Genomic DNA, 13,402 nt, shown 5'->3' on the forward strand with positions numbered 1-13,402 from the left:
GTGTTTACTTTGTCTACTATGAAATGAAAACTATTTAGAATGTGACTAACATACAAAGGAAAATTAAGAAACCACTTGGGCATGGTTCTGATATTACTTGTTGATCATTTGCATCTACTTCAATCCGATGCGTTATTTAGAGAAATATTGATTGAAAAGATAATGTAGAATATTTATCATGCATGTCAGGAGTATATATATGTATATATATATGTATATATATGTATATTTATATATGTATATATATATGTATATATATGTATATATATGTATATATATTTGTATGTATATATATGCATATATATATATATATGAATAAATATATAATTATATAATTTATTATAAGTAGTATTCCATAAAGATATAAATATGTGAGATTAATAATTACAACTTAAAGGGGTTTTACGACAATCGACATTCAAGTGAAGAGAATGACCGATATGATAATGTTTGAAACAGTGAATACTGTAATACCTTCTGTCAATGCGGTCAATGCCAGAGGAAGCTTAAGCAGTGACAAAGAATTAATGAAATCCGTCATATTTCCTTCGCTGATTTTACGTCTGTCTTCTAGATTAGTGATCATTCTCCAACTGTCGGTATACATCTTACGAGGTGTATTATACAATCCGTCGATCTGCGCCACGTTATCTGTAGTCAAAGTCTTCCCCAATTTCATTAGTTTTTGTCTGTGTGCTGTGAAACTTGTTGAAATGGTTCCTTCTTTAACATCCGGGAATGATGGCAGTGTTTCTTGGATCTTCTTTTGAAGAGCAAAATGTCCAGTTATTCTGATGGTGTCATACAGTAGAGTAGGATCCTCTGCACTCAGCTTACCACGTACAACCAATTCATTCAGCAAGTCTATCGTATTTATTTCTGCTAGTTTCACATTGTCCACCGTATCTCTGAACAACACTTTCAACATACTAAGACATCTGTTTTCATCGTACCAGTTTGAGACAACCATTTTAAGAGCATTGAACTGCATGCCTGACATTTCTATAAAACAACATAAGAAATTATTACACTGCTCTGTATGCATTTAATGTACATTTTTTCATACATACTAATTACCTACAGAATTGACAAAATGAATTTAAACGGCGTCTCCCATAAACACAAAATTCGCCCACTTTAAATAAACAATGGAAACCAATAATTTCTTTCCCATCTCTTTTTTTTTCATTTGAAATATGAATTTTAAGGATTCTTGTTATTGTACAGTACATTTTACATAAAACAATAAGTTTGGGTAAGAATAACAGTACATTTTACATAAAACAATAAGTTTGGGTGAGAATAACATTGTTATTATACAGTACATTTTACATAAAACAGTAAGTTTGGGTAAGAATAACATTTTACTAATAATAATTAACAATATTACAATCATATAACGTGTTGGTTTTCTGGCGTGGACAAGGGCTTCGCATGCCGGGCAAAGCATGGCACCACTATTGTGCCCTAAGCCCTCTATGCAAAACTTTTTTATTTCTTATTAAAAATGATGTTATAGAATTTACCCCCAAAACATACAGACTATTTCTCATAAAATATTACCATTTTCTGGACGAATTCATCGTTACTAGGCAAATTCAGAGGTTGTAGATCACATCCACTGGAATACTCTGGCTTTTATGTATACTTTTATACAGTCAATAAAGTGCGCCCTCTCTAAGAATCTAAATCGAGGTAAGGCTAGGCCTAGCCTAGCAGCGCTGGATAGGCTAATGTTTTCGGCGCCTACGATATTTCTTCTCACGACCTATCGCAAAATCAAAATGAAAAAATTCATCCGCATTTATTTTTTGTGTGGAACACAAAAAAAATCAAATTTCAGTCTTATTTTACATTTTTTCATTCTTAGGAATGTCTAAATTCAGTTAAACTAGCAATTCCGTATAATATTTATAAATCTTTATAACATTATACAAAAATTAGATTTTTCTTAAAAACTGAAACTTTGCCGGGAATGGGGCTTTAACGTGAATGGCGCAGTTGGACATGTGATCATTTTGTCCCCAGTTCAATTCCACAACACAGTAGACTTACTTTCTGGTAAGTCTTTTGAGATGAATCAATACATTCCTTGCTTTAGCTGCAATATTCGCGAGAATAATTACGAGCAAAGCCACGTATTACAATGTTGCCCACGATTTTACAATTACAACATCAACAAATTTACCTGGCAATCGCTCTCCATGTGTGGAATCTGTTAACACAGGCCTACGAAGTTGATCAGTAGACAAGAATTTATCTTGAACTTCTACAAGTATATAAATAATATGCATTTCACATAGATTGTTACTCATTTATTTAAAAAAATAAGTGATAATTTATTTAGACTTAGATGTAATTTTTATTTGTTTTTTCAATATATACAGATGAATAACAGGCATTGTAGACCTATGGTGTGATAAATTTAATCTCAAATTTATGAAGTTTAAAATGGAATGATGTGTTAACAGCAAAACAGACCTACTATAGGCTATAGTAAGGATGAACAACCGCTCGAAATGAATGACGTCTTAAACACCAGTAGGACAGCAAGGAACATCCAGTCAGCTATAGCTAGCATCAACAACACAAATGCACAATGATCGGTGCTTACAGTTTAATAAATTAAGTTTTTTTTAATGATGGTCAGATAGGCCTACATAATTTTCGTTTGGTTAATGTTGTTTCAATGTAAATACCCCAACATGATGTATTTTTATTTACCTCTTTAGGTTTATCTTTAGTAACTTTCTGTTTCACTCTTTTTATTATTGTTTAGTTCTAAATATTAAGCATAACAATTGGGTTTCTATTTTTTATATTGAATAAATTCAATGAAGAGATAAAATGAATAAAGGTAGGCCTATTGTATAACAAACTGACACTAAATAGAGAATAAATGAGATATTTTGTACAGGTCAGATAGGCCTACATAATTTTCGTTTGGTTAATGTTGTTTCAATGTAAATACCCCAACATGATGTATTTTTATTTACCTCTTTAGGTTTATCTTTAGTAGCTTTCTGTTTCACTCTTTTTATTATTGTTTAGTTCTAAATATTATGCATAACAATTGGGTTTCTATTTTTTATATTGAATAAATTCAATGAAGAGATAAAATGAATAAAGGTAGGCCTATTGTATAACAAACTGACACTAAATAGAGAATAAATGAGATATTTTTGTAACAAAAACCAACCTTCTTGGAAAAAGACCTTATAACGAGATGTGTTCATTTTATACTTTCCACATGAAACCCAATCTTTTTCTAAACATTTGTCAAGATTATGTAAATGAGGTTGCTGCGTTGGTGGACATACGCTGCACAAGACGCGCAACTCGTAACCAATCCCTACTGTTGTAACATATACAGTCTTCAGTTGATGCTTAAGGTAGTTTAATACCTAAATATTAAATTAGGAAAAATATTATTGTCTCTAAATCATGTAGAGTATACATTTTGCATTGTACTCTACGTAGTAGCACGGTGGGCAGTGAAACTGTGCAGTATTTCTCACATGACAAATACCATTGGTTCTCATTATATAACCGAATTAGAATTACAGGCATTATTCTTGTTATCATCACCACCATCATCATCAACACCATCATCATTACCATATGAGAGTTTCCTGATGCTAACACATAGGCCTATCGAAATATCATCATTATCATTATTATTATTATCCTCAATATCGTATGATATTTTGACGCAACCACGCATAAAAAAATCATAATTATCATCATTATCATTATCAAAATTATTATCTCATTTTCATCATTGTCATTATGACTATTTTTATTTGATATTAACAATTGATTAACAATTAAAATGTATGTACCTCCAGACACACACTCGGGTGTGGTTCTGATAGTTCACCATTTGCATCTTTATCAATCCGACGCGTTATTTCAAGCTACAAGAAAATACGTTTAAAAAAAATTATAATAATAATAAAAATAATAATAATTAAACAAAAGTCTGAGCAGATGAAATTTATTATCTACAATAATAACACTGTAATATGATTATTAACAACAGCAATGGTAATAGGCTTCCTATATTACTACTTTAAAATTCTAAAAAAATATATAATGACATAACAACTACAAATCAACAATAGCAATAATGGAAAATTACATTTATTATTATATTCACACAATAGATGACGTACCTTCAATGCATGCATGTTCTTGATTTTGACGGCTCCCAGACTCACTAAGTGATCATCATCGAAGTCAAAGTCACTACGATTCCGAAACAATTTTGAATCATCGCTTCTAAATTTCTTCTTCATCAAGTCGACAAAGGCAACGACTAATACACTGTAGACAGCATCAGGGAGGAAGTCTGTTGGAGTCACGTAGATTGATACCATCTCCTTTTTGTCTTTCTCAACTTCCATGTTCTTGTCCTTAACGATACTCATTAGACAAGGGACGATGAATGTTCGATCATCTTCTTCAGATTCCTTAATTAAATGAGTTATTAAATGTATATTAAATATATGTATTGTATATATATTTTATTACACTTGCAGATTCTTCTTAATTAACATTTAACGTTCAAACTTTATATATCATTACAGCATTGCCACCAAACAATTTGGAGTTAATCTCTACCTATCTACAGTATTATAGTGTATATATATATATATATATATATAGCTCTGGTTCTATATATATATATATTGACAATTTCGTATGAATGCATACATACATACATAGGCCTACCAAGGTAATTCAACAGAAGGACGCACATCTCCGCTCTCGAACATAGCGCGTGCGTACAGTCCTTTGATCTTTACTGTGGCATCGACAATCAGGTACTAGTTGCCGTCAATAATTAGTATATGCGTGCCATTCGTTTTATGGTGTTAATTTTTATTTTATTAATTTTGGGTACTTCACAATGTCTGTTACATCTGATTTTTTTTTACCGCGAGCTTGTTCAATGCTTCTATAAACTGCAATTTGATTTGTGAAAATTGACCAAGAAAATGAAAAGTTATAGCAATTTAAATTTTACAAATTTTATGAAATTTCATGTTCTTATATAATATTAATCTGTCATTTTGACAATGTTGGCATAAAGTGCCGAAAACGAACATTTGAGTATATACAGGACATTTATTAATTTTTACTGTGAAGTGAGTCTCATGAACGACAATTCACCACAATTTTGGTAAAATTAATGTTGAAATGAAGAATATATTTCAGTCTAATGTTAGTGCAAAATATCATTAGTCCTTTGTAATCACCGCACGACGCGCGATTATCATGGCAACTAACACGGGCGTGGGTAAGGTTTATGGTCTGGTTGCTTTTGTTTTTGTGACGTTCAGCGTGTAGGGACGCACGTGCGCCTAGAATGTCGATGCCAGAGTTATAACCTTTGATGTCTCGAGATGTGCGTCCTTCTGATGAATTGCCTTGGGCCTACATACAGTACATGATAATCAGAGACATTAACTTACCTTCTGTTTCTCAAAGAGCAATCCAAAAACCTTCATCAGTTCTATAAAGACTTCAAAGTTGCTTTCGTCTTCCTCTAACTCTTGCTTCCACAGATCACGCAGCAATATCTCACTCAGAATGCCTTTATCAAGAAGATGCCATGACTTCATCATTGCAGGTCTCTAAATAAAATAAAAATCAACAAAAACATAATTTTATTAACAACAGTGTTCAGGGGATTTTAAAACCACCTTTTTCATTTTAAGGCACATTCAGTATTTCTTCTAGAACAGGTTAGCTGTGTAATTCAAAAATGAATGGTCATTAATGTAATCTTAATTAAAAATGGATTTCGTATACTACATTTTAAAATGTGTATGGTCTATCCCGCACGCAAGTTTACTTGATTGTTAATAGTACCTTATCTTCTGTTGTAATTACTTTCGTGAAGATTTCAATCAACATGAGGACGCTAGTAATCACAGTGTTCTTCAAATTGATATTTTTTGGAGTATACATAATTACTCCACAATCATTTAAATAATTGAGAACGTGGATGGTGTTTTCGTTCGGAATTCCACAATCGACAGCAATCTCATTGACCTAAAAAAATATTGAATAAAATATTAGAAACACTCTAATAGTTGTCTATAACTATAAATATAACCAACATAAAAATATTCATGACAGTGAAATGTTATTACATCTAACCTTGATATAGAAAAAATAAAAATAATTAATAATTAATAATAATAATAATAATAATAATAATAATAATAATCACATTTATTATAATTAATTCTAAAATATTTTTCTCACAATTTTATAGAATGTTTATGAGGCTAAGGAAATTTCGGAAAAATACGGCAAAATGGTACCTCATCTAAGGACATGCGCAGTGTTGTTTTCCCGACTTCTTGGATTTTCGACTGGAAATCAACCCATTTTGTGGGAACTTTTTTTGCCATTTGCTTTGTGTAACCTCCGAGATTTTTTTTTAATTCTTCAATCCCTTTGTCATTTGCTGATGTATTATCTACAGCATACATCGTTCTGTCAACGTGAAGTTCGAAAGGCATCCCTTTGATTTCTTCAAATATTATTTTGAATATTGCTTCAATCTTTGAATAAAATTAAATAGTACAATTTCATTTAAATTCATTTTACCTGTATTTTCATACATTGAAATTTACAAAAACAAAGCACATTAGAACATCCAAAATTGGAATTCAATGACTTAGAGTGGGGAACTTCCTAACAACGGATTGCTTATAGCCCGTTTACTGTTCTGTTGACTTTGTAGTGCAGAATTCTGGAAGGCATGGTAGTAGCTGTAGAAAACTGTGTGTACGGTGTAGACATTGTCCTGAAAGGGTTTGGAGTTTAATAGATTGGATGCTCACCTTCCAATCTCAAGGTCATTGTTTAAATCCTGTAGGATCCCAGGATATTTCACTCACGATTAAAAATAAACTCCATAAGTCTCATTATGAGTTTATGTAAAGCACCATGTGTTTATGTTTGTCATTTGAAGGGATTGCCACCTATTTAATAGGACAACGATTTAGTTGCTATGGGAAAATAAAATAAATTTTAAGGGTGGGTGATGATAACATTGGTAAACTTTAAATAAAATAAAAGTGGATTTCAATGATGGACATAGGGGTAAATAAAGATTTACTTTTGGGTGGAGGGCCATAAAAATAGCCTGAGGACTGGGACTGGGAGGAAAACTTGAAGCCCAGGTTGCCAAGCCTACCGCCGTAAATCATAACTATTTTCCGTTGAAGACGTTTTGTTGACTCGTCCGGTGAAGATACTCAACGGACGGGTCGGCATGTGGGAGTCTATTCTTGTCTGTTAGAGGATTGGGACTGGATGCTACATGCTGTGTCGATGTTCCGGTGGACTGGAGAAAGTATTTTCTTCCCCTGCCTCTGTTTAATGATGCTCCATTACTTAGTGTCCTGCTGGGTGAAGTGACGTAGGTTTTTTTTTTTTCTTTTCTTCTCGTCAGGTTATTTAATTGTCGTTTGATGTATTATGTTATTTTGGAAATATAAATTTAAAAAAAAACAATAATAAATATATTCCAGTGGTGAAGATCATCCTGAACACTTAGTCAAATGCGTGCAAGGTTTCGTTTTTTGGGGTGTTTTTTGCAGTTTTTCTGCTAATTTTGAATTTTGTCATCATTATCACCAACATCACCGTCATTGTCGTCATGGCCACATTCAAAAAGGCAAATTCTTGTAAAAGAAATTTTCAATAAAATACTTATTTAAAAATCTAGTGTTAAATAACTACAATACAATATTAGTATTAGCAAGGCCACTGATATACATACTTTTAGAACCATGTGGGGATTTGTTAATACTTTGTTTACGTAGAGATTAAATTTATCATGTTATGTATTAACAATTTTTTTTTAATTTTTACATTACACAAAATTTGACTATACTTATGTCTAAAACTGCGATGTAATATCTTACCTGATTCTGTTTATTCTCCTCACTTCCCTCTAACTTGTCTTTGTGAGTGCCAACCAAACTGATTGTGGGTGAGGCTATAGTGTCATTTATTAATTGCGTACTTGCATTATATTGTAGTACAGCGTGCTCATATATTGACCGTATCCAGAAAATAATCATTTGGAGATTAGTCATTTCAAACCGATCCTGATAAAAAGAAGAAAGGAATAAGGAAGAGTAAAGAGAGAAAATAAAATGAGTGTCATAGATAAGACTATTAAATTACAAAGTTACTCAAACTATCTATACAAAATATAAGAACATAGTTAATATACAAAAAACAGATATGATATGCAATAAGTTATTGGAAACTAATTCTCTTTTATTGCATATTAGAAAAGGTGAAATGATTTATTTACTTTTAGTGGACCTCTTGATTTTGCCAATTCATTTAAAGGCTCAAACAAACTAAAAGCAACGACATATGACGATCCATCTGTCAAGAAAAACCGGAAAGGAAAAAATAAGTACGTAAACACATGATCGATTAATGGAAAAATATTCAACATAAAGTAAAATTAAACATCACCTAAATGTCAACTGATCATTAAAAGAATATTAAATCAACGCTTACTGTATTTTGAAAGTTCTTGGTTTAAGTGCGTAAACTAATTATTGTTGTTGAGTAGATATGCGTCGTTATATCAACTATTATCAGCACGATCGCTATTGTATTATCAATAATTTTAAGGACACAAATGAAAGTAGTCATATGGGTTATCCTTGGCTTTGTTCGTTCCATGATTAAATATTTTTCTCTGTTTGTAAGTTTCTATGGCATTAGCGTATTTTATTTTGTTTAATAATTTTACCGTATCTAAATAACATTTTCCAATTTACTCTTCATTGTAGATTTATGTACTTATTATTTTAATACATGTTGATGTGAATAAGTAATGTTGCTGTAGGCTATTTATCATATTTTTATATGTATTTTTGTTGCTTCATTGTAGTGGTGCAACAAACATTATTATATTTAAACATCCACGAACTCTCGAGTGAACACTACGTTAGTGGCTATAGGCCTAATGATAATTGGCTTTAAACTTTAATAAATAATATAATTTAAGCACCTTCTCAATTTATTGAACAGTATGTGATTGGCTATAGTCATATGGTTGAGATTAAACTTTTCAGACGACCAATTTTTCTTTATTATTAATTATTCGCGTTTATTATAACATCACATTTGAAAGAAAAACAAATCTATTTCTGATACAGATAATCTAATATCCAGTGTCGATTACAATAATATTAGAATGTAGCCTTGTACACTATAATCAGTAAAGTGCTATGCTACTTACCCTATGAGTTATATAATATGAGATTTGGCCTGCATAATCCCATATACATGTTACATCACTAGGTACATTTTCAACAACACGTTCAAATCGTGCATCTTTGTTAGTAGGCTTGTTTCTCGTTATTTTCATGAAGAATCGTTTAAAAATGCCGGCTTCTGGTTCTTCTGCGCTCCTGCTTGGTTCAGGATTCTGGCGGTCAAGATTAGCTACAACTTTTTTAAAAATTTCTTCTGGGAGTCTATCGAACTGTCTAGTCGATACATTTGCAGCACTCTGAGACACTTCAGAAGTTTCTGAAAAAAAAGGAAATAAAATTCGAACTCATATATATTTTGAGATCCGAAGAGATGGTCTGAAGATGGATGATGGTGATGACAATGGAATACAATACTAAATTAATGAGGATAATGTAATAATAATTGAATGATTATGATGATGATATTGAATGAAATTTATGAGGAATGGCAAGAAAAGATAAGATAACCATGAGCAATATTATGTTACTGCTTAAAATGTACTGTACGGTATGTGGAATTCTAAAATCTAGGATTATCGACAGAAAGATGAAAGGGACACGTGAAAATCTGAGTGGGGGAGGGCTTAATTATCAAGTAAATGCGCGTAAGATGGCAAAATTAGAGAGGGAGGGGGAGGGAGGAAAAGAAAAATTACAATTCATCGGGGAGGAAATACAATATAGCTTTTACATGCCTTTGAAATAGCTAAACTTTAACTCCCGGTAGCTTTTCACTGTATCCCTTTTGAGCGATGCCTGACCACCTTATTACGCTCTCGTCAGGGAAATGTTTAAGTTTATTTAGCTGGCATTAAAAAAATAGACAACGTGCAATGTAAAAGCAAACAAGGCTGCCCAATATCCCTGTAATGATATAAGGGAAGTGATGAACAGTGTTCTTAAATAATAAATACCTTTTTCCTCTGAAGTTAGACTTGTAGCTTCTTCTGATGTTTCCTGCAATAAAATAGTTTGTAAAAATTGTATAGTAGTTGGTAAATTATTATTATTTTAATCATTATTTTTAGTTACTCCTATGTAGATAAAACACTACAAAATACCGTAAAACGGCCAGGTGACGAATCAAAAATAAGGGGATTAATGTCAGAAGAACGTTTTAGAAAGTGGGGGAGGGGTAATTAATCCAGTATGCGAGCATAGCGAGCATCTAGGCCTGTTGACCGGGGGAGGTGCTTGTTAGAAGCTTAGAATATTTTACCAATTTATATGAATTTTATTAGCTATTTTATTAGGCATGAATTATTGTAATATGAATTCATAATTGTCTAATGACAAAGTCGAAATCGAGACTGCTTCCACGATTCCAATGAAATCTTCCAGGCATTATGAGGGTATCCTTGATGAAAATTAACACAAATAGCTCAATGAGGAAGCTAGCCTAAACGAAATTCCGACCTTATACTAAAAAAAAATATTCCACGACGAGACCTTCTAGTGTTAGACGACGGGGCCCTTAAAAATAATTTTAAAAATACTCTTTTATAAGCCCGGAAATGGTACTTTAATATTAAACGTTTAACATAGTCTATCATTTGTTTTACCTATTACTATTTCTTAATGCCAAGCGATTAGTATTTTTATGCAATACAGTTTTTATAATATATAACACATTTTAATTACAATTTGTACTAAAAAAACTGTAGTTAACCTTTAGAGAACTTTATTTTAATAATTTGTCTAAATTAGTAAAATCTTATTGTGTTTGTTTTATATGAAATTTAAATGTGATTACATTGTATATGGTCATGAATTTAGTAATAAATGTCTCGATATGTTTGAAAAATTACATTACAGTTTCTACTCGTAGTCTACGTATGAGCAAAGATATCTTTGATTTGAGGCTTATAATGACCTAATTGAATTTGACCTTCGTTGATGGTTGATCTAGCAACACATTAGCTTGGTTCACATCGGTTATTGTCGACATAAGTAGATAAACTATTTAACAGCACTACACTCTTAATTGCGTTCGATGGTCCGAATTATGTCGAGATACCTTGCTGGACCAACTACGCTCACGAGAGCGGCAGTTGTGATCCCGGTGTGACCAAGATCACGCATTCGTACAGCCATTTGCTCATGAATGGTAGCTTTTTGTCTGTACATTTTATCTTCCACCAAATGTCAATAAGATCGAATTCTTCTTCATAAGTCCAACAATGTCGCTTTTGGCGTACTTTCTCGGTCATAATTGATATAAAGATCTAAGCTAGGCCTACACTGAAAAACCTCTCTCGAACGATCAAAATAAACTAACGTACAAACAAGCAAGCTTGCTAAGGGTCAACCGGCTTCGTTCTGATTGGTGTATTCGTGACCTGAGGCCACCCGTGGTGCGTTATCAACTCGACGATGACTGGATTTAAATGGCCGGCCTCGTTCACATACGAGCGTACAATACGCACACACACGCGCAAAATAACATGCTTGAAACGATAAAATTATCTTTGAAAGCAGTCAAGGAGCGGTTCATTCATGAAAAGATGATTTACAAACAAAGATTATTAAAAGTGTACATAATTTTAGTTAGAATTGTTGAAATAGAGTAATTTAAAATTGCTTGAATTAGTCAGCTTCCTTTCAATAACGTTGAGATATATGTAACACCAAGCTGTCCTTTCTATTTAAATAGATAAAATAAGGCTTCAATTTCACTTACTGCTTTCCAAGGATGGAATTTACAAGGCTGGTTTTACCAGCCCCTTCCTTTCCTAGAAACATCACTCTGCTATTTACCAACGTCATTTCACCTTTTTCAATTTCATTGACGAATGCAGTAACTGCATCTTTTCCTCTGGCTTTAATTTGTGCAGGAAGTGTCATGTCTTAAAATAAAAATATGTCTGTTTCAAGTACTGGTATATTACATTAACTTTAAATCAAAATTAAATAAATCTTTTAAATATTCACTCTAAATAACATTGTCATAATAATATAGATAAAAAATATTGGAAAAATGCCAATGTGTAGGCCCTATGTAGCCTTTTTCAAAATCAGAATTAAAACTTGAGTATATTTATTAGGCGTTCATGTACAGACTATAATATACCGCAGATGATTAAATTCTTAAATATACAATGGGTTCGTCAATATACCTAAAAGTAACTTTTTCAGTTCTTCCTTCTTCTCTCGTCTGATCGATCGACCGCCGTATTCACCACATTTATTCTTATCATACAAATCAAGAGGCGTCTTTCCTTTCTGCAATAACAGACACGAGTACACAAAAGTTGTATTTCATTCGATGACAGTTTCAATTGAATATTATGAAAAGAATTATTAAATATTCCAATTAGTGTAAAGAATCCAAATCAAAATTAATAAATACATTTTAATTTAATATTAATATTCATAAAATTTAGCAAAATAATATTTTCAAAGTATGCAGCAACACTATTAGCATCAAGATAATTTGTTATCACCAAATTTATTGGTACAAAATAATTTAAAAAAAAATATTTGTAGGGTACCGGTATTATTTATTTTTTTTTATTTTTTTAGATTTGATATTTCTCATGTTTGTTTTAGACACATGAAATCTTTCTAGTAGTAGTGCCTCCTGATATACAGTTATTGTATTAAAGCCATTGACTGGTATCCGTTTGATGATGCATTCTTATTTGTATATGTACATTACGTTGTCTTTTATTAATAATGCGCCATGTTCCATGAGGCACATTGCCATTTCGCGGTGTTCTTCATAAAGGCAGTCCTCATTATTTAGACATTCATGTAGTGGTGTGTGTCCCTTCTGCAATGAAAGTATAATCAATGTCAAGTTTGCTGTCAAGTAGAGACACAACACAAGAATATGAATTTACAAATATTACGTCGACGTAAAGCAGCTGAAATAATTATTAATTATCGTACTTAATTATTTCTCATTGTAATCATTATAAACATGATAATGATAATATAAAATAGAATATTAATTAAACAAATAATGATGATGGATACTAATCATGGTAATTAGAGTTTGTTGTTAAGTACAGACACAACACAAGAATATGAATTTACAAATAATACGTCGACGTAAAACAGCTGAAATAATTATTAATTATCGTACTTAATTA

General features: G+C 31.8%; 2 protein-coding genes across 2 annotated transcripts in view; both read right to left on the reverse strand.

Annotated features, from left to right (window-relative positions):
- Positions 1–11,016, reverse strand: part of LOC117109075 — a 17,248-nt gene extending 6,232 nt beyond the window's left edge. The window contains exons 1-12 of the mRNA XM_033251318.1: positions 10,223–11,016; positions 9,293–9,585; positions 8,348–8,437; positions 7,950–8,135; positions 6,336–6,578; positions 5,878–6,060; positions 5,478–5,639; positions 4,176–4,472; positions 3,843–3,917; positions 3,200–3,404; positions 2,189–2,269; positions 475–1,002 (exon numbers count right to left, since the gene is read on the reverse strand). Of these exons, the coding sequence (XP_033107209.1) occupies positions 475–1,002; positions 2,189–2,269; positions 3,200–3,404; positions 3,843–3,917; positions 4,176–4,472; positions 5,478–5,639; positions 5,878–6,060; positions 6,336–6,578; positions 7,950–8,135; positions 8,348–8,437; positions 9,293–9,421 (2,179 nt within the window). The 5' untranslated portion in view covers positions 9,422–9,585; positions 10,223–11,016. The remainder of the gene's footprint in view (positions 1–474; positions 1,003–2,188; positions 2,270–3,199; positions 3,405–3,842; positions 3,918–4,175; positions 4,473–5,477; positions 5,640–5,877; positions 6,061–6,335; positions 6,579–7,949; positions 8,136–8,347; positions 8,438–9,292; positions 9,586–10,222) is intronic.
- Positions 11,017–11,775: 759 nt separating this feature from the next.
- On the reverse strand, positions 11,776–13,072 carry LOC117109074. Its single transcript, XM_033251317.1, has 3 exons — positions 12,967–13,072; positions 12,425–12,530; positions 11,776–12,154 (listed from the first exon to the last, which is right to left on the reverse strand). The coding sequence occupies exons 1-3, from the start codon at positions 13,012–13,014 to the stop codon at positions 11,985–11,987; spliced, it is 324 nt and encodes a 107-aa protein (XP_033107208.1). The 5' UTR covers positions 13,015–13,072; the 3' UTR covers positions 11,776–11,984.
- Positions 13,073–13,402: the final 330 nt, after the last annotated feature.

Source organism: Anneissia japonica, unplaced genomic scaffold (assembly GCF_011630105.1).
Source record: "Anneissia japonica isolate Jap-2015-1 unplaced genomic scaffold, ASM1163010v1 scaffold288168_len69601_cov126, whole genome shotgun sequence".
Lineage (NCBI taxonomy): Eukaryota > Metazoa > Echinodermata > Crinoidea > Comatulida > Comatulidae > Anneissia > Anneissia japonica.

Excerpts from the sequence above, each read along its gene's own strand:
- LOC117109074 (XM_033251317.1), bottom strand. The coding sequence starts at position 13,014 with ATGGCAATGTGCCTCATGGAACATGGCGCATTATTAATAAAAGACAAC. Across the intron at positions 12,531-12,966 it reads CATTATTAATAAAAGACAAC|AAAGGAAAGACGCCTCTTGA; the intron begins GTAATGTACATA and ends CTGTTATTGCAG. Across the intron at positions 12,155-12,424 it reads ACTGAAAAAGTTACTTTTAG|ACATGACACTTCCTGCACAA; the intron begins GTATATTGACGA and ends TTTTATTTTAAG.